At 32.1% G+C, this 18050-nt stretch overlaps 7 protein-coding genes across 10 annotated transcripts; 4 read left to right on the top strand and 3 right to left on the bottom strand.

The window, feature by feature from the left end:
- Positions 1 to 563: 563 nt before the first annotated feature.
- Positions 564 to 1011, bottom strand: LOC105361935 (histone H2B). Its single transcript, XM_011499248.1, has one exon. The coding sequence runs from the start codon at positions 975 to 977 to the stop codon at positions 603 to 605; it is 375 nt and encodes a 124-aa protein (XP_011497550.1). The 5' UTR covers positions 978 to 1011; the 3' UTR covers positions 564 to 602.
- Positions 1012 to 1188: 177 nt separating this feature from the next.
- LOC105361934 (histone H2A-like) lies at positions 1189 to 1644 on the top strand. The gene has a single exon (XM_011499247.1). It carries the CDS (start codon positions 1216 to 1218, stop codon positions 1591 to 1593), a length of 378 nt encoding a protein of 125 aa, XP_011497549.1. The 5' UTR covers positions 1189 to 1215; the 3' UTR covers positions 1594 to 1644.
- A 1415-nt stretch (positions 1645 to 3059) lies between these two features.
- On the top strand, positions 3060 to 3515 carry LOC105361933 (histone H3). Its single transcript, XM_011499246.1, has one exon. The coding sequence runs from the start codon at positions 3069 to 3071 to the stop codon at positions 3477 to 3479; it is 411 nt and encodes a 136-aa protein (XP_011497548.1). The 5' UTR covers positions 3060 to 3068; the 3' UTR covers positions 3480 to 3515.
- A 1918-nt stretch (positions 3516 to 5433) lies between these two features.
- nac (GDP-fucose transporter nac) lies at positions 5434 to 7006 on the top strand. 2 transcript variants are annotated; one of them, XM_011499244.1, is made up of 4 exons: positions 5434 to 5618; positions 5693 to 5897; positions 5981 to 6119; positions 6369 to 7006. In XM_011499244.1, the coding sequence occupies exons 1-4, from the start codon at positions 5554 to 5556 to the stop codon at positions 6917 to 6919; spliced, it is 960 nt and encodes a 319-aa protein (XP_011497546.1). In that variant the 5' UTR covers positions 5434 to 5553; the 3' UTR covers positions 6920 to 7006. The 2 variants fall into 2 exon arrangements, with proteins under 2 accessions (XP_011497546.1, XP_011497547.1); XM_011499245.1 differs by lacking the exon at positions 6369 to 7006 and having other exon boundaries at positions 6009 to 6083.
- A 213-nt stretch (positions 7007 to 7219) lies between these two features.
- On the bottom strand, positions 7220 to 9632 carry LOC105362053 (gamma-glutamyltranspeptidase 1). The gene is made up of 9 exons (XM_011499378.1): positions 9617 to 9632; positions 9320 to 9480; positions 9071 to 9228; positions 8847 to 8926; positions 8505 to 8774; positions 8143 to 8433; positions 8003 to 8069; positions 7669 to 7911; positions 7220 to 7495 (listed from the first exon to the last, which is right to left on the bottom strand). The coding sequence occupies exons 1-9, from the start codon at positions 9630 to 9632 to the stop codon at positions 7285 to 7287; spliced, it is 1497 nt and encodes a 498-aa protein (XP_011497680.1). The 3' UTR covers positions 7220 to 7284.
- A 3395-nt stretch (positions 9633 to 13027) lies between these two features.
- Positions 13028 to 13777, top strand: LOC105361931 (ribosomal protein 63, mitochondrial). Its single transcript, XM_011499242.1, has 2 exons — positions 13028 to 13164; positions 13356 to 13777. The coding sequence occupies exons 1-2, from the start codon at positions 13106 to 13108 to the stop codon at positions 13612 to 13614; spliced, it is 318 nt and encodes a 105-aa protein (XP_011497544.1). The 5' UTR covers positions 13028 to 13105; the 3' UTR covers positions 13615 to 13777.
- Positions 13778 to 13868: 91 nt separating this feature from the next.
- LOC105361930 (apoptosis-inducing factor 3) lies at positions 13869 to 17581 on the bottom strand. 3 transcript variants are annotated; one of them, XM_011499241.1, is made up of 8 exons: positions 17487 to 17581; positions 17147 to 17308; positions 16148 to 16440; positions 15171 to 15861; positions 14893 to 15098; positions 14597 to 14810; positions 14142 to 14433; positions 13870 to 14031 (listed from the first exon to the last, which is right to left on the bottom strand). In XM_011499241.1, exons 2-7 carry the CDS (start codon positions 17259 to 17261, stop codon positions 14183 to 14185), a joined length of 1770 nt encoding a protein of 589 aa, XP_011497543.1. In that variant the 5' UTR covers positions 17262 to 17308; positions 17487 to 17581; the 3' UTR covers positions 13870 to 14031; positions 14142 to 14182. The 3 variants fall into 3 exon arrangements, 2 of the variants coding, with proteins under 2 accessions (XP_011497543.1, XP_011497542.1); XR_912860.1 differs by lacking the exon at positions 17487 to 17581 and having other exon boundaries at positions 13869 to 14031; positions 14105 to 14433; positions 17147 to 17457; XM_011499240.1 differs by lacking the exon at positions 17487 to 17581 and having other exon boundaries at positions 17147 to 17457.
- Between the last annotated feature and the right edge of the window lie 469 nt (positions 17582 to 18050).

The following is an 18050-nucleotide window of genomic DNA, read 5'->3' as shown; positions in this document are numbered from 1 at the left end:
CAACGCAGTTCGATTCATAAAAACGGCCCTTCTCAGGGCCAACCAAATTATTTCAATAACGTATAACAAAAATATTCCTCTTTCTCTCTTATGAAACACAACCTCCTTAACCCCCCAACGCCCAAGGACATATACATATGAATATGCTTATTTTTATGCTCTTGTTCCAAGTAGTTAGTATTTTCCTTTTTATTTAGCATTTTTCAACAATTTTTCATAAACGGTTCGAGGATGCATTTTTTTTTTTATATAGTCTTTCGTGCAATTTATACTAATCGTATATAATTTTAGAATAAAATGCTATGCTATGCCATGCTTTTTCAAAACAAGCGTTAGAGAGTATAAAAGTAAAATATAAAATGGTTATTTCATTGATTTTTGAATTTTTTAAATAAGCTTTCTTAAATATATTTATAAGCTATATAGCCATTATTAAAATTTCTTTTCCTTTTTTTTTTTTTTTTTTTTATTTATTATTATTATTATTAATAAGTCATTAGTAATTAGGCAATAATATTGTTGAAAAGTTTGTTGTATCGTTATCATGATATAGTGGCCCTGAAAAGGGCCGATTGTTCATTGCGGAGTAAATCGTAAAGAATTTACTTTGAGCTGGTGTACTTGGTGACGGCTTTAGTGCCTTCGCTGACGGCGTGCTTGGCCAGCTCACCGGGTAGCAGGAGCCTCACGGCTGTCTGGATCTCCCGGGACGTAATGGTCGAGCGTTTGTTGTAGTGAGCGAGACGCGAAGCTTCGGCGGCGATGCGCTCGAAAATGTCGTTCACGAAGCTGTTCATTATGCTCATGGCTTTGCTCGACACACCAGTGTCCGGGTGAACCTGCTTCAACACCTTGTAGATGTAGATGGCGTAGCTCTCCTTCCTGCGCTTCTTCCTGTTCTTCTTGTCGCCCTTGGTGATGTTCTTCTGGGCCTTGCCCGACTTCTTCACCGCTTTGCCGCTCGCTTTAGGTGCCATTATCGAAACTCGAACCTCGTCTGTGCGAGCCACGATTCCGCCGTCCTTTATAACTGCTGGCCACCGACTCGTCCGCACCAATGATTGGCCGACAATCCCCACTCTTCCTCCAAGCGGCACAGTAACGCTCGCTCGTTGCAGCGGCCAAACACGATGAAAAGATATAAAAGCAGCCCGTCGCACGCTTATCGTGCAGTTCTTGTTTTTTTTTTGTTGTTGATCAAACGCTTAAGCTATAATGTCTGGTCGTGGCAAAGGTGGCGGTAAGGTTAAGGGAAAGTCAAAGACCCGTTCAAACAGGGCTGGGCTTCAGTTTCCCGTAGGACGTATTCATCGTCTACTTCGCAAGGGCAATTACGCCGAGCGCGTTGGTGCCGGTGCTCCGGTCTACCTCGCAGCCGTCATGGAATACCTAGCCGCTGAGGTTCTCGAGTTGGCGGGTAACGCCGCCCGAGACAACAAGAAGACCAGAATCATTCCTCGTCATCTTCAGCTGGCCATCCGTAATGACGAGGAGCTCAACAAATTACTCTCTGGAGTAACTATTGCTCAGGGTGGAGTCCTGCCTAATATTCAAGCTGTGCTCCTTCCCAAGAAGACTGAGAAGAGCGCTTAATTATATTTTCTCAATCAGCATTATTTTCACAATCGGCCCTTTTCAGGGCCACCAAGAAACTTTGAATCGTTTGGATCGAATTTATTATATAAACTAATATTCCGTATTTTTTTCAAGACGGACGACTAAATCCATCGATTTACGCAATTTTTTTTTTTTTTTTTTTTTACCTTAAATCAAATTCCACGTTACAGCTGAACATTATAGTGACAATGATAATAAAATTAATTTTTTTTTTTATTAAAATGTCTTTGTTTTCCATTACGTAACCTTTATCCGTCATTAAACGTTTAGTATCAAAATTTGTCAATTTAAATTCATATTAAATTTTTCTATTTTGAATACAAATATTATATTTGCCATGTCACACATTACTTCATATGTATGTTGAAATTCATGGAAAAGAAGATTATTAATTATACACTTGAAGCACGACGGTTTGCTGTTTATCAAAATTTGAAAAACCTATGGAGGAGACAAATCGAATGAAATCTAAAGGAAATACAAAATTGTTAACATTATTAGGACACATGGTCGCTAAAAATGCCAATATTGCATAATCAACGAGCTATTATTTATACACACTTGGCGACGAGTTTCGCATTAAGTGCAACGAATCAAGTTTTAAAGCAATTAATAGAGTCCAGTAATTTTCGAGGAAATGACGCGGTGGTAGGATCAAAGAATCGCGCCATAAACTAAGGAAGGATAATTTTAAAGTAATTAAAGCATTCCGACGGATTTTCCAACGGTCATTAAAACAGCGATAATTAGCCAGAAAATTAATGGGAAATTTATTTTTGTCCAATGGCGCACAATACAAATTTAACATACGCATGTTTAATCGCACGAAAAGCGAGAGTTTGCAGCACCCTCGACTCATCAAATATTCAAATAATATAAGTAATGGAAAGCGAGGCTGGGCGAAGTTATTTAAGGTTAACATACAATAAACAATTGACAATCGCGTTGTCATTAGTAAGACAGACAGTAGTGGTAAGGCATCGCAAAAGTTACGTAACGCTCATCGTCAGATTCTCATACCCTGCCAAGCAGCAACGTATCAATGTCAGAAGTGAAGGAACGTTCGATCGCACGTGGACATGATATTTATATCTATATATATATATATATATATATATATATATATATATATATATATATATATATATATATATATATATATATATATATATATATATATATATATATATATATATATATATATATATATATATACACATATGCATAGATGCGTATAAGCGCTCGTAGAAAGAGAGGGATGTGCATTATGCATGTGTGCGTGCACACACGGGCGTTAGGCTCCAAATCAGTTGACAAAGCGAACGTGCTTCCCCTTCTATCGTGAGAGTGGCCAATCGCCTCGTCCGTACGCTTCCGCCAAACCTATAAATACGTACGTCGAAGGTGATAGGAATCATTGAGAACCGGACTTTCCACTGGTTAATATAGTCATGGCTCGTACTAAGCAAACAGCCCGTAAGTCCACCGGAGGTAAGGCCCCGAGGAAGCAGTTGGCGACCAAGGCCGCGAGAAAAAGCGCTCCGGCTACCGGTGGAGTGAAGAAGCCTCACCGTTACCGTCCAGGAACCGTCGCTCTTCGTGAGATCCGTCGCTATCAAAAGAGTACGGAGCTCCTCATCCGTAAACTGCCCTTCCAGCGCCTCGTCCGTGAGATCGCCCAGGACTTCAAGACCGACTTGCGTTTCCAGAGCTCGGCGGTGATGGCCCTCCAGGAGGCGAGCGAGGCCTACCTCGTCGGCCTTTTCGAGGACACGAACCTTTGCGCCATTCACGCCAAGCGCGTAACCATCATGCCCAAAGATATCCAGCTGGCCCGTCGCATCCGTGGCGAGCGCGCTTAGATATATCCATTTTGTTTATTTTCAATCGGCCCTTTTCAGGGCCAAAAAGTACGCCTACAACGTGAAGAATTAACGCATTCGTCTTCTTTAACTGGGAGTTGGGGAGGAGGAGAGGGGTTGTTAAGAACATTTCACCGGCGGCATCCCTCGACAGTAACAGTAGTAACAAAGGACAAAGGGTTGGGCTTAAGGGAGTAGTAGTTATGGAAACTATGGAAAATTGTTTATTGTCTAGATGTGTACCCCCTCCTCGGTAGGAATTACGTAAACGACTGTCGAATCGATGATGTATATATGTACGAAAGACAGAGAGAGAGAGAGAGAGAGAGAGATACTCTTACAGGGCGCTCTATTTTAATTTAATATGGATAAAATAAACCGTTTAACGCGGTGGTAAATATACACGACGAAGCATTGGAAGAAATTTCATTCCGTTAGTCTGTAAAATCTATTATAGTGCATTGATCCAGAGATCTTTGCTTTATTATAATGTGTAACAGGCCGGCGTGACGAGTACACCGAACGAACGTACGTAATCTTTTGGCGGAAGTTTGAGGTGCGACTAAATGCATTGTGCCGGCAAGGGGTGGGGGTATCGGATGATTCCGTTGGTCGTTGTCGAATTAACATGCGGTTATGCGGGGGGACATTACTGACCTCACCAAACGGGCAAATGAAAATTTATATATTCATTCGTATATACGTTCGTCGTTCATCAGTCGAGTCCCAATGGTATTTACGATTATAAATCGTAAATTAAAGCATAGGCTAACCGCCTTACCTATACGATATATATATATATATATATATAAGCCACTGACGTTCGATTTTGAAAATAAAGCAATAATAAACATATTAGCTAGTCGGTCAAAACTCGGAACAATGTAGGAGAAGAAGAAGAAAAGCTTGTAATTTTCATTCCACTATATGCACAAGTTTTCGCCTAACTCTTTATGACGGTCGATGTCAATTTCTCGCGAGTTGAATTGTCGACGCTGAAATATTTTTGTAACTAACGTGTCGAAAATCATAAAAATGATTGTGGAATTCTTATCGTAGTCCCTTTGCACCGTATTTTTTTTTTTTTTAATTCTCTAAGTGACGTTGAGCTTGCGTATTAAAATGTCTACACCGACTTTAACCGAATTAACCCATCGAAAGTGAAATAATATTAGCACTTACGATGATTTTAGGATTTATCCTGTCTAATCGTATTAACAAATTTTAATTTTACGAATTATTTTACGAATTAATGCGAAACTTCCCCGCCTCTAAGGCCAACTGCTTCAAAAATTTATTGTAATATCGAGTAGGAATTAATTTTGATTAATTTTACAATAAGACGCATTTTGATCGTTAAATTTATATAACAAAATTCAAATGATTGAGTTATACTTACGCACTGCAGTCATTACATTTTCAAACATTGCGTTAAAGTAATATGAAACGATTCTCTTATCTTGCAAGATAAATGTAATAATTGTAAGTAATAGAGGGCCGCGGCCTTGAACGCTATTGTCAAAATGTCAAACATATTTTTCTTTTCTGATAAGAACTTTATAATGCGAATGGTTTCATCATTCGTCAATATAATTTTGTAACGGTGAAACGAAAAATTAGTTCAACGTCGAATTCGAGAAAAATTAAGAAAGCCACACGTGCATTTACAAATTATTTCTTTATAATTTGTTTTCGCTAAAAAAAATTATTATTTACCATTCTGGCCGATTTCGAATTTACTCTCGAATCCACACGTTACAACCGTCATTTAAGAACAGATAAGATAGACGAAAGTAAAAGAAAATTAATTTGAAAATACGTTGCCGAAATGTCTTCGGCCATCGTTGTTTTCGACCGTCCACAATTATTACATTATACAATAATATAATAAATTATTATTTTGTTCAATAATTTTTGCTGAACTTGGTAACTTAACAAGGCGTTTAGATAACTGTGCATAACCTAAAAATTTGTTGATTTCAAAGATTACATTAACAATAACAATTAATACGCCTTTTAATGGCAATTCATCTTTACGGAAATAATCGTTTATTTAATCGCAATTTTTTACAAAATGAATGCAAAAGCGGACGTCTATCACCAATATCTATACATAATATTTGTCGTATCACTTTATTGGTAAGTAACGTATTATTAAGTAACAGGATTGTGAATATTCTTTTGTTTTTAAATAATTTTCTTTTAATCCTTAGGATAGTTTCCATATTAATGGTATTTCTAAATAAGATTTTACTATCCAGTGATAAAATTCATCTCAACGCCCCATTATTTATTACCTGGTTTCAATGCATAACATGCGTGGGAATCTGTAGATTATTGAAAGGACTCTCTAATGTCTGTCCAAGATATTTTTATTTTCCAGAAGGGAATCCCTTCTCCTATAAAATTGTTAAAACGGTATGTAAACGCAATGTTTTTACCGATACTTTAACAAATAGTCACATACTACTACTGATGGACAATTATATTACTCTTTCCAGATTTTACCATTGTCAATATTGTTTACAGGAATGATAGCGAGTAATAACTTGTGCTTAAAATACGTTGGCGTTGCATTTTATTATATCGGACGATCTCTTACCACTGTGTTTAATGTCATTTTTACGTACGCAATTTTAGGTAAATTTAGAACAAATTTCTAATGACATAATAATTTTGTTGATTCATAATTCACCACAGGATAAAGTTATTTTTTTAATTGTACAACGCAATGAAATTGTATTTATCCTATTTATGAGAAAACGATCATAAATATTAATTTGAATCTTCTGTATTTATAAATATTTAATTGTGCTTACTCTGTTTACTAATACAGATTGTACTTATCTAAGCATATCGATTAACAAACTAATCAATTATGTTGAATAGGGGAAAAAACGTCGCTGAGAATCATAATATGCTGTGCCCTCATTATTTTTGGATTTTGGTTGGGCATCGACCAAGAGAATTTAATTGGTTCGTTATCGATATTGGGAACTTTTTTTGGAGTTCTTGGATCCTTAACACTTTCGTTGTATTCCATTCAAACGAAGAAAGTACTTCCTACAGTCAACGAGGAAATTTGGCTGCTTTCATATTACAATAATGTTTATAGTATTATTCTATTTATTCCATTGCTATTGTTAAATGGAGAATTTCAAGTTGTATATAATTATGATAAAATATGCGATCTGGACTTTTGGGCAGCTATGGTTATCAGTGGAATGTGTGGCTTTGCAATTGGTTACGTTACTATGCTACAGATTAAGGTCACGTCACCACTTACGCACAATGTTAGCGGTACTGCGAAGGCGTGTGTGCAAACTGTTCTAGCGACTCACTGGTACGACGAGGATAAACCAGTTTTATGGTGGCTGAGCAACGCTATTATTTTGTCGGCTAGTGCAGCGTATGCAAGGATAAAGCAACTCAATATGTAAGATATTCATATTGAATATTTTCTCGAAGCAATACGACACGATTGAGACACGAGTGCTTGCCAAAACTTAGCGACATTATGATAAATATCAATTATTTAGAGCAGAATCTTATAAAATCGTATAAAATATGATTTTATATTAATTCCGGCAATTAAGAATACAAATTCACATGCAAATAAACGACTGAAAATGTTTTTATAAAATATTTATTATGGATTTTCATTGTATAAAAATATAATTTACGAAAATTATATAGTGAAAATAAATAAAGAAATTAATAAATATATTAATAAATAATGCGATAGAAGTGTTAATTGCTTTTATCAAAAATTCAACAAATATCAATATTACTTATCACATTGCTATCAAAATCTAGATGCTAAACCATCTCCTCTACTATCGGAATGGCCGTTGATTAAATTTTTTCTTTTTATTATAACATTTACACTCTTGGTTATCATATTGGGATCTACTTTAGACATGGAAGCTATAGCCATTAAGCTATCGTGCAGTAGTCTATTCCCGGAATGTCTGTCGTCATTTTCTATAGCTATTCCATCAGATAGTACGTAATATCTATTTACAAAAATTACTATTAATGTTAAAAACAAAAAAAAATAAAAAACTAATACGTGACGGCATGGTGCCAATAACAATAATAATCGAGCAATCTTTAGATATGCCATTTTATCACGTTAATTGAAGTTTCGTTAAAATATTTGTCTGTCATTAAATGTAATCAATGATACCTTGGATATTCCACCGCTGTAGAGACATTCATCGAACGTAAGAGCAAATTGTATAGGATTTGTCCGGCAATTATCGAATCGTCGGTACTAAAAACTCCACGTAATCCGCATACGGTGGCTTCGTCAAAGAAAATAATTGGAATCAACGATAGGAGAGAATTTGTATTATCGATATTATCGATATTATCGAATACAAATCCTGCCCCGGTGTTGTATGCCAGATTTAATGGCGAGCTCAATCCACTGCAAGACAAACATCATCTCTGTATTATAAAAGCCAAGCATTATAAAAGCCAATTTGTTTAACCATTAATGTAACTTGTGAATTACTAACGTTATTATGGAAACGTACGTGTCTTGCCAGTCTATCGATGATACACCTGTAAACTTTCTGCTTTGAGCTAGAGTTTAAAAAGAAATTCCTTCTTTTATATTTGAATAACTGTGCACTGAAACAATGGATATTCTACTTACTATAATTGACATAAGGATTTTTTAATCTTAATGCAAGCTTTATTATAGACTCGGCAACTATAATTTCCGAATCTATCGAGGATGCGTTTTCTTTAGAAATATTTAACATATTCATTTCCTCGATAATTGATCGCAGAAAATTGAAGTTGGATGGATAATATATAGCATATTGAGAAAGTGAGGATTTTTGTACTGTAATAACTTTAGGCTCGTAGCTTGACAAGTCGTTCAACAATCTTTCGTTTGTTTTATTCAGAAATATTTCGTTGCTTATCGATCCATTATAAAAAACTGAAAATAAAACAATTCACTTTTAGTATAATTATTGTAGATTTTGCTCAAAAGGAAGACTGGGTATGCACCGTTAGTTCCAAATTTAGATACCAGTTCTAAAGTATTAGCGAGCTTAGGCAGTGCTAAGATTTCTCCGGCATTAATATGTCTAAAAAGCCCTAGGTTAACGTTTCTCGTTGTTTCGTAAGCAAAATCTCTAGACACCTCGAATCCTTCGCGAGCTAAGATAATAGACGGTTCCACTACATCTTGCCATTGTAATTTACCATACATAGTATGCGTGTATTCTAAACCTCGAAGCATAGCGGGTATCCTCACGTGAAGTTCATCAAATTCAGCTAAAATACCATGTCCCTTTAATTAATTATTTGGACATAATATTAAGCGTATTAATAGACGAGAAAGCAAACCTGATGTCGTGTTATTTAGAAAATCTATTACTTTTGGCTTCTCCTTGTACCCATGATTATAAATTATAATGTATCCTCCGCTAGAAGAATACAATCAATTAAAAGGCTCGATCTTAATCGTGTATTGTAAATTCATTGTTTGATTTTAAATTCAAAACTTCTTAACTTCTTAACCACTTAAGTCTATCGTTAAAAAAGAGATAAACGAACAATATGATATAAACCTGCCAAGACTTGCTTTGTGAGGAGCAACTACCGTCATACAAAGCATTGACGCTATGGCGGCATCCACAGCATTTCCTCCTTTTATAAGTATCTTTGTTCCAATTTGAGAGCAATTTATATAGTCGGTGGCGACAGCGCCATGAATATTCAATCTTCCCTAAAATAATCACAAACATTTTACACTCCAGCAGTCATTTTCAGCTATCGTAATAGTAGACAACGTAGTATAGAGGCAATTTGAAAATTACCTGGAAAGCATTATTATCATAAACTAATTGAAGAATTAAAGTGGTGGTAATAAGGCCCGTGAGACTGATAAATGAACATATTATAGATCGAAAGCCACAACAATCGCTGAGGGAACAACCTTGTCTCTCTTTCGTCAATGGGCATTCTTCCGTTGGCGTTTCTATTCATTTTTCAAACGTTATTGGTGAAGTGGTTATTTAAAAAGAAATTACAATTAATTAATAAAATTCGAACATTATCTTTTAAATAATAAGAATCTTTAAAATTAAGTAGAAAGTTAAACTGTCGATACTTACGATGAACGTAATTCATAATGTTTATCTGAACTCGCTTTTAAATTAATTTTAAAAATGCATTAATCGTAAAAATCCACAGCTTCATATTCATTGCACCGTTATCGATGACAACAACAACGTATTTAGAATACTAAACTGTTTACGTTGCATTACATCGGATGGAAAATGAGATCGCACCTACGGTAATCAGCCACAACTCATTCTAACTAGAAATACGTCTCTTTTGTCAAATTGACAAATTCTTACAAAAACCGACCAAAAAACTGTGAAAATAATCAACTGTAAATGGATGATAGATTATTTGTAAAACAAATGACACTGATAAGAATGGAAAACTGTTGCGGACGATGATCGCCGATGCGATGTTTAAAAGGTGAATCGATTCGACTGCTACGAACCTGCCGGATGTTTTCCAGATGTTGCTGGTGGTAAACTTTGGGCGCGAAATATATTTGAGCCGAAAGCCTGTTAAATTGTATTGGAAACTGGTTCTCCCACAAGTGTATTCAAGATTTTTTAAAATTTCTTTAAGTTCGATAATAGTATGTGTAAAATGCCATATGACGTTAATGTTATTGTTAATATAATTACATGAACTATTATTGTAACGAATGTAAATATACTTTTACATTTTAGTACATAATAATTTCTATTAAGCATAAATTAGTATACAGTGTATGCTAAAATAAATATTAAAAAGATAAATTTTTGTTTATATAAAATTACACATGCCGCCGAATGAAGCCAGTCGTCGAGGAACATTTACATTTACAAAATAATCGTTCAATTGTATTTCAATATTGTATATTAAAAATGAGCCTAATAATAATTTATTTATGCGATTAGGAGTAATTCTTATTTTTTTTGTTATTCGAAACAGCGAAGAAATGTAATAATACCCTCTCGTATAATTCAGGGGCATGAATCTATAATCATAAAAATGTCAAATTATGAAAAAAAAAAAAGTATACATTTCAGTTAATTCTTATCGTATTCTAATTTAATGTAAAAATAAAAAAAAAAAAACAAAAATCGATAGAAGAGATAAAATGAAGGAAGCTGTGCAATTCGTTGCCTTTTATTTTTTATCATTAAGACTTTTATGTACCAAATTATGTAGAAAGACTCTTTATCTTTATTAATTGTCTCATCTAATAAATAATTACATCATTATATTCATTGTTAAATAATTAATTTGATATCAATAATTTTCAATTAAGTTCAATAATTTTTTGCCAAATTTGTGGATTCCATCCATCTATTTGTTTAATGATGAAAATATAAAAAACAGTATAAACTTGCAGTTCTACGTGTCATTTACAAAATTTGATTTTCTTAAGAAAATTTTTACATTTTCCAATATGTTTAGTAATCACACGTACGCAATCATGTAAATTAATCTTACCTTTTTTTAGAAAATATATTCTTCTTAAAATTTCCTGTTATTTGAATTAATTGTAATTCGATGACATTCGATGTTTTCATTAATTTGGTAGATTATTAATAATATTATAAATCTATTATTGATCTATTTAAAGATAATAAGATGAAATGACACTGATTTAATATTTATTAGTATTTGAAAATGACGAAGAATAGCAACTTGATTAAGACTTAACTTGTTAATCAGTATAAAACTTTGTATACTTTTTTTTTTTTTTTTTAATAATAACTTGCATTTTTATTTATAATTTTTGTTTTATATAAACTTATTACTCAAATATTTGGAGCAATGCTTGCCATAATGGTAAGTATCGTATTACAAAATTTTTATATAATTTGTATATAATTTATATTAAAGCGATTTTCATCATTTTCAATTTATGCTGATAATATTATAGGTAGTCGACATATTTATTTTATTTGATATTTGAAAAATAATTTTAACCATTTGTATCAAGCTTTAATGCTCATCACAGACGTCACAGGTGTCTTTGAAGAAATGTGAATTTGTATTATTCTTATGGACGCTTATACTCTCACTATTTCTTGCCGTTTTATCTACTTTTCTATATCTGTATTTTAAATCTATTAATAATAAAGAAATACGTAATTTATCTTTATTATTTAAGATATTTTTAATTTCACAGACTTCGTCGTTTTTCTAATATCAGTGTATTCATTCATTTTGATCAATTCTAAAAACTGCAACTAAATCTGCTTTCTTATATACTTGATATTGTTAGGATACTTTATCATCTTGTTCACATAGTTCACACAGTCGCATATCACGTAGTTGTGCATTGAAATTTGTTGTTTTTAATTAGTTGAGTAGAGCAATTTGAAGATTATATACAAATTTTATAAATATTATATATAGTATTATATAAAAAAATAGTTTGAAAAAGCCTTTTAAAATTATTATCGAAACATCATGTAGCTTTAAAATTTTTAAAAAAAATAGTTGCCACTTAAAGTGTAAAAAATAACTAATAGTTTTAAGTTTTTTTTTTTTTTTTTTTTTTTTTTTTTTTTTTTTTTAGAATAGAAATTGATTTTTCAATCGTTCGTATCTTGTCGCATACACGTATACGAGCTAAGAAAATTGAAGATTAATATTAATATGAGAACATGTAATTATCAATGTATCATTGTATATAACGATATATAGACATTTTTTAACGAAATAGAAATTAAAAGAGACAAAATGGTTTGAAATTGTAATTGATGTCATTCATAATATTAACGTCCGTTGGAATTTTTGCTATAAATATTCATGATGATGATAATCTTTCCGGTATTCCGTGTCTATTTTATTTTGTGTATGTTTAATTTGATTTCATTCGTTTAATTGAGTCCAAAAGTAACGAAAGAAATTTATTTTTTAACACCGAAGATGACTTACTTTTTTCATCATATATTAATAATTCTTATATATTTTTCTTTATAAGTATTCAATATCTGCGATTTTGATTTTATGCCAAGCAGGATGTTTTAAAAAACAATAACAGCAACAATAACGATAAATAAATAAAGTGTGTAAATTAGTAAGCGTGTATTGAGTGTACGAAGAACAAATGACATTTGAGATAAACGTGATCAAAATATAATCTTAAATCGATATTCTAAAATTATATGTTTCATACATTTCTCAATAAACAGAAATATTAATTTTATCAGCATATATATATATATATATATATATATATATATATATATATATATATGTGCGTATGTGTGTATATTTACTAGCTTCGTACATTGGCATTTAGAATTTTTCTATTCTAAAAAGTTGAAACAACATACCGCTATTATATTAATATATTATTAATTCTTCAAGTACCATATGTACTTATTGCAATAAATGTCCATAATATGTTTATTTAGAGCTTGATTTTCAGACTAAGCACGTGTTATTATGAGCCAATAAACTCAAATCTTATGTTGCGTAGCTTGTTTATGCTCTTTCCTTGTCAGTTTAACGCGGACGTGCATACGATTGTTTCAGATCATAATTTCTATTTGGAGTAAATTAATAAAGTATATACAATGAGATTATCAGCACTTCTGTATTTTGGGAAGAAACCGCACGGCATTAAATATAGAGGGTAAATGAACTCGATAAAAGAAAATCATGCTCGTAGATCAGCAATTTTTTTTTTTTATTTTTTTTTATTTTTTTAACAATATAACCTACAGAACCTACACATTTCATTGGCCATTTAAATAGAAAATTTATCAATGAGATATGTATTCTTCGAACGAATGTTTAATAAATTGTATTTTATGGTTTTTGCAGAAAATATCGTGTTGTACGAGAAATTAAAACGAGTGAATTACGTCAATTGAAAGCGGAATATGAAAGAACAGAGAAAAATATGTTATATTTACGACATCCATACTTGACGATTGAACAATCTTTTAATCACATGTCCAGAGAGGATCGAAACAAATCATTTTGGGAAAAAGTTCGTAAACCAAGAGATGAAAGATTTTCAAACCATGTAACACTGGCCGAGAGATTGATTAATTTAAAAGTTAAAGACGCATGGGAATAGATTATTACAAATAGTTGCTTAAGAATATTATTATATATCAAGTACAAGTGTCAAAACATTTGGATTCTTATCATATGACTTTCGAGGCCTTATTTGTGGCAATATATTTAATTTCTTTGTTTTATTTAAGAAAGTAATACAAATGTTTAATACAAACAATAACAACAATTTTTATAATAAGAGTGTAAGTACATTACATTAAATAGTCAAAATAAATAGTAATTCAAAATTATTTTTATGCTTAATATACCATTTTTAATAACACTACAATTTGCAAGATTTTACCATAAAAATTTAAATAAATTGCGTTTAAACGTTGAATAATAATTATTTATAAAATTTTTAATGACAGATTTTTCTGGTGAGAGTCTTTGGATAGTATGTGTGTGGTAGTTTCGTTTATCAAGCCTTAAGATCCTAAAATTTTAGAAGTATTCAGTTTTATAAAATATTTTAGCTTATTTTAACAGTATGCATAAGTAATTTGTACATTTTATATAGTTGTAATTAACAAGCATCTATCATACATTTATTATTTATTTTAAATTTGATGTGTAGATGAAAAGTCTTACGACTCGCATTCTGGAGTTGGTGGTTTAAGATCAGCGGGTAAGTTGCGCATCCACTTAGTTGGATTATTCGTCACAGATTTTTCCGACAAGCATTTACCTTCGTAAATGTAATTTGCAAAATCTGAAACAATGGGATCCCTGCCCAAACTGCTCATCGCTATAACTTTACCATCTTTAAAGTGGTAGGCAAAAAATTTTGATTCACTTAATGAACCATGTACTTTGATAGATGTAGATTTTCCATATCCTATATTAAATGTGAAAAATAAATATGAACAATTTTCTCTAACATTAGTAAATAGATATCTTTCATTACAACAAGAGAATGAAATGTAAGCTTTAATATGGTTATACTACACTTATGATTTAAATAAAGAGATAACTTCGCACTTTAATAAAATAACTCTCACCGGAATAACGATAGCTTTTACCAAATAAGGTAGTCCAAAAGAATGGTATCGCTCTCAAAGGAGTTTCCTTTTTACACATATTTCTAGCTGCTATTTTCCCATGATATTGAGCTAAGGCAAAATGTCCGATAGTTGCTGATTTGTTAGCAGAATAAACAGGCGCAAAAGCAATATCTCCTCCAGCAAAGACATTTGGTACATTGGTTGTCAAATACTAAAAAACAAGGAAAAAATAATTTTTATTTAACTCTATTTTGGATCGATAAGAAAAGTACTATTAAGAAACTTTCTTATACCTTATCCACTTCTATACTACCATCTTGTAAAAGTGTTATATTCGAGTCTGTTAACCAATTTGTATAAAAGGTCGAACCGATTCCTAATATAACTATGTCGGCTTGTAAAATTCTTCCATCCTGCAGTTCAACTTGACCTACGATTTCATCGTTATTTACTTTTGGTATACATTTACAAATACTATTCTGTGTTATAAATGTAACACCTAAAAAATCATGTCATTCATATTAGTATAAGGACAAGATAATTAAATTTTAAACGTATTTTTACAATTTACCCTTTTCTTCAAATACTTTCTTTATGGATTTTCCTATTTCATCTCCAAATACGTGTGTAAGAGGTACACAATATTTTCCAATAATAGTTACCGAAGCAGTTTTATCGGCACAGTAGGATGCTATTTCCATACCAATGAAGTTTGCTCCAAGAATTACAACATGTTTTTTGCATTGACTCGATAGTACCCGGTGCAAGGCTTGAGCATCTGTGTAATTTCTTATAGTGAAAATGTTTCTCAAATTTACTCCTTGAAAATCTGGTTTTCTAGGCTTGCTTCCAGTAGCTATAAATAATGAAGTGTAGCTTAGCTTTTCACAATTACTAAGTGTAACCTTTTGATTCTTAGTATCCAAGCTGAGGGCTTCGACTCCTAATTTTGTTTCAATATTATGTTTATCATAGAAACATTGAGATCTTAATAGAATTTTGTTTATATCTAAATCTATAACTTTTGATACTTTGACCCTATCGTAAGGTAACACTTTCTCTTTGCAAACCATTACTATTCGTCCCTCAAACCCTTCTTGCCTAAGACTTTCGGCACAGGTAGCACCTGCCGGTCCACCTCCGATAATAACAGCAACATCTGGATTTCCTTCTTTTAGTTCATAAGTAAGTTTTTCTCTTCGATTAGCTGCAAGATCAGATTTTTTTGCTCTAACTTTAACTTGACCTTCAATTGTAGATACCTTGAATTGGAAAGCACAGTATATCCATAAATACACATCTATATAAGATTTTATAGCTTGAAATGCAATTTCAAAATGCATTCTTAGATTGAATTATCTTTACCAAATATAACGATGGTAACAATTACATTAATTATTAAGTATTTTTCTATTAGTTATAGACTTTTATAAAAATATAAATGTAATATGTAATTGGTGTTTCTTCTCTTATAGTTTCGACATTTGCAAATTTTCATATAAATATAAATAAATGTAAAGCTTAAAAAATTAATGATTGTAGTAATACTTTATAACGTGGTATAGAATCTAGCCCAGGATAATCTTCGATATCTCCAGTTTCAATATTGAAGCAAGCACCGTGCCAAGGACATCTGACTCTTCCATCTCCTAATGCTCCAGTTACCAAAGGAGCTCCATAATGCGTACATTTATTACCAATGGCATACAATTTTCCTTGTTGCTTTATAAGTAAAATTTTGTCTCCATCACTGCCCAGAGGTAGCTGTTTCATTTCATTTTCTTGAATGTCTGATTCTTTACACACCATATCTTCAATGTAGTTGGTACTTTCTAATTTACCTTGAATTATAGGAAACGAGCGAATTAAAATTTGTATGATTTTCATAAAAATGGCATTGACTTACTAGGGCAGTAACAACTTAGCATATTAATATTTAATAATTTTTCATTGACTTGTTTTGCACAAGCTGATTGATTATTCTTTTTCATGTCTGATATTTTAGTTTAGATTGAATAGTGTGAAAATAAAATAAAGTGAAAAAAAAACAATAAATTACAAAAATTATGAATATATATGCAGTGTCATGAACCAAGTCATATTAATCATATTAAAAAATAATGGTTCACTTAATAAAACAACTGTATATGGCATATATAATGAAATGTAATATATATGTGCGTTTGTTTGTTTGTGTGTGTGTGTGTGTGTGTGTGTGTGTGTGTGCAAGCGTGCGTGTGTAGGTGTGTGTCAATTAACTACTTTTCATTTAAGATATAAGGTAATTGCACGAAAATTAATACGCCTTGATAAATTATAACCTGTATTTTAATATAAAAGTTATTTATTAATTTTTGACAGCTTTATGTTTACGAAAGTGAAACAAAAGAATTCTCAAAGCCAAATTCCTAATTTCGCTTTCAGTCTGCTTGGAAATAAGTTTTAAAAATGCTCAAAGCATTTCCAGCAACTAGTTATCAATTATTACGTTATATTGGCAATCAATAGGAAAACGATATTTTAATAAAACGTTGCTTATGCATTTACCTGAATCACCTTCGCTCCATTTGCTAGAAAACATATTGCTGCTAGATTCCGAAGACTTAATCTTTCCACTGCTCTTGGGTGAAAAACTCTTGCCGTTACTACCGCTATTCCCCATTTTATATCCTCTCAATTAAGGTCTTGCTTGCTGTCACTTAACTCAGCCTACAAATATTAGTTGGCTTTTACATATTATCGATTTAATTAGCACAACAACAAATGTAAAAGAATATCCGCTGATAGGTCAATTGGGAAATAAGCTGTTAATAAATTACAGACATTTGATGGAAATGCAAAATTAAAGGCGATAGATCGTGAGAGTACTTCGTTTGGTATTACGCACACCCATAAATGTAGAATTACTTTATGTGCCGATGTGCGCCTATATCGAATTATTTTTTAGAATTGTAAATGCAGTTCTAATGTACGATCTCGTTGCTCTTGCCGTTGTTTTTTCTTTAGTTGCCGGAATGCTTACGGCACGCATCGGTGAATGCAAGAGAATCTATTTCAAGGACGAAACTCACTTTTTCTCACTGTCTTACCGTTGCGACAACTTGATCGAGGGTAAGAAAACCATGTATGAGCATTGTGCTGTACAGACCTTTGTTATTAGAGATTTTCATTTAATTTCCATGGCCTACGCTTTATTGCGAAATTTTTTATTTGTATATACGAATAGCTTTTACCATGGCTTATTATGAATTTGTGATCGAATAATCGAATATAAAAATAGCTTATCAGTTGTTTTTTGTTTTTTTTTTTTGTTTAATGCAATGAATATTAATTTCAAATCGAATAATGTCTTATGTGATAATTATAAATTATTATGTTTATCGTTACTTATATTTGGCTAATTGAGATTTTTTTGCGCTTCCACCTATGCAAATTATTCTTACGTTGAATA

This window comes from Ceratosolen solmsi, unplaced genomic scaffold, assembly GCF_000503995.2.
Source record: "Ceratosolen solmsi marchali unplaced genomic scaffold, CerSol_1.0 scaffold2, whole genome shotgun sequence".
Taxonomy (NCBI): Eukaryota; Metazoa; Arthropoda; class Insecta; order Hymenoptera; family Agaonidae; genus Ceratosolen; species Ceratosolen solmsi.
Note: the sequence above shows the minus strand (reverse complement) of the source record. Positions and strands in the feature narration are given on the sequence as shown.

Coding starts and splice junctions, on each gene's coding strand:
- nac (XM_011499244.1), top strand. CDS start 5,554: ATGAATGCAAAAGCGGACGTCTATCACCAATATCTATACATAATATTT. Junction 5,619..5,692: donor TTTGTCGTATCACTTTATTG/GTAAGTAACGTA, acceptor TTTAATCCTTAG/GATAGTTTCCATATTAATGG. Junction 5,898..5,980: donor CCTATAAAATTGTTAAAACG/GTATGTAAACGC, acceptor TACTCTTTCCAG/ATTTTACCATTGTCAATATT.
- LOC105361934 (XM_011499247.1), top strand. CDS start 1,216: ATGTCTGGTCGTGGCAAAGGTGGCGGTAAGGTTAAGGGAAAGTCAAAG.
- LOC105361930 (XM_011499241.1), bottom strand. CDS start 17,261: ATGGGGAATAGCGGTAGTAACGGCAAGAGTTTTTCACCCAAGAGCAGT. Junction 15,862..16,147: donor ATTCTATACCACGTTATAAA/GTATTACTACAA, acceptor TTCCAATTCAAG/GTATCTACAATTGAAGGTCA. Junction 14,434..14,596: donor TAAAAGCTATCGTTATTCCG/GTGAGAGTTATT, acceptor CATTTAATATAG/GATATGGAAAATCTACATCT.
- LOC105361935 (XM_011499248.1), bottom strand. CDS start 977: ATGGCACCTAAAGCGAGCGGCAAAGCGGTGAAGAAGTCGGGCAAGGCC.
- LOC105362053 (XM_011499378.1), bottom strand. Junction 8,927..9,070: donor CACAAAGCAAGTCTTGGCAG/GTTTATATCATA, acceptor GTATTCTTCTAG/CGGAGGATACATTATAATTT. Junction 8,434..8,504: donor ATCTAAATTTGGAACTAACG/GTGCATACCCAG, acceptor TTTTATTTTCAG/TTTTTTATAATGGATCGATA.
- LOC105361933 (XM_011499246.1), top strand. CDS start 3,069: ATGGCTCGTACTAAGCAAACAGCCCGTAAGTCCACCGGAGGTAAGGCC.
- LOC105361931 (XM_011499242.1), top strand. CDS start 13,106: ATGAGATTATCAGCACTTCTGTATTTTGGGAAGAAACCGCACGGCATT. Junction 13,165..13,355: donor CACGGCATTAAATATAGAGG/GTAAATGAACTC, acceptor TGGTTTTTGCAG/AAAATATCGTGTTGTACGAG.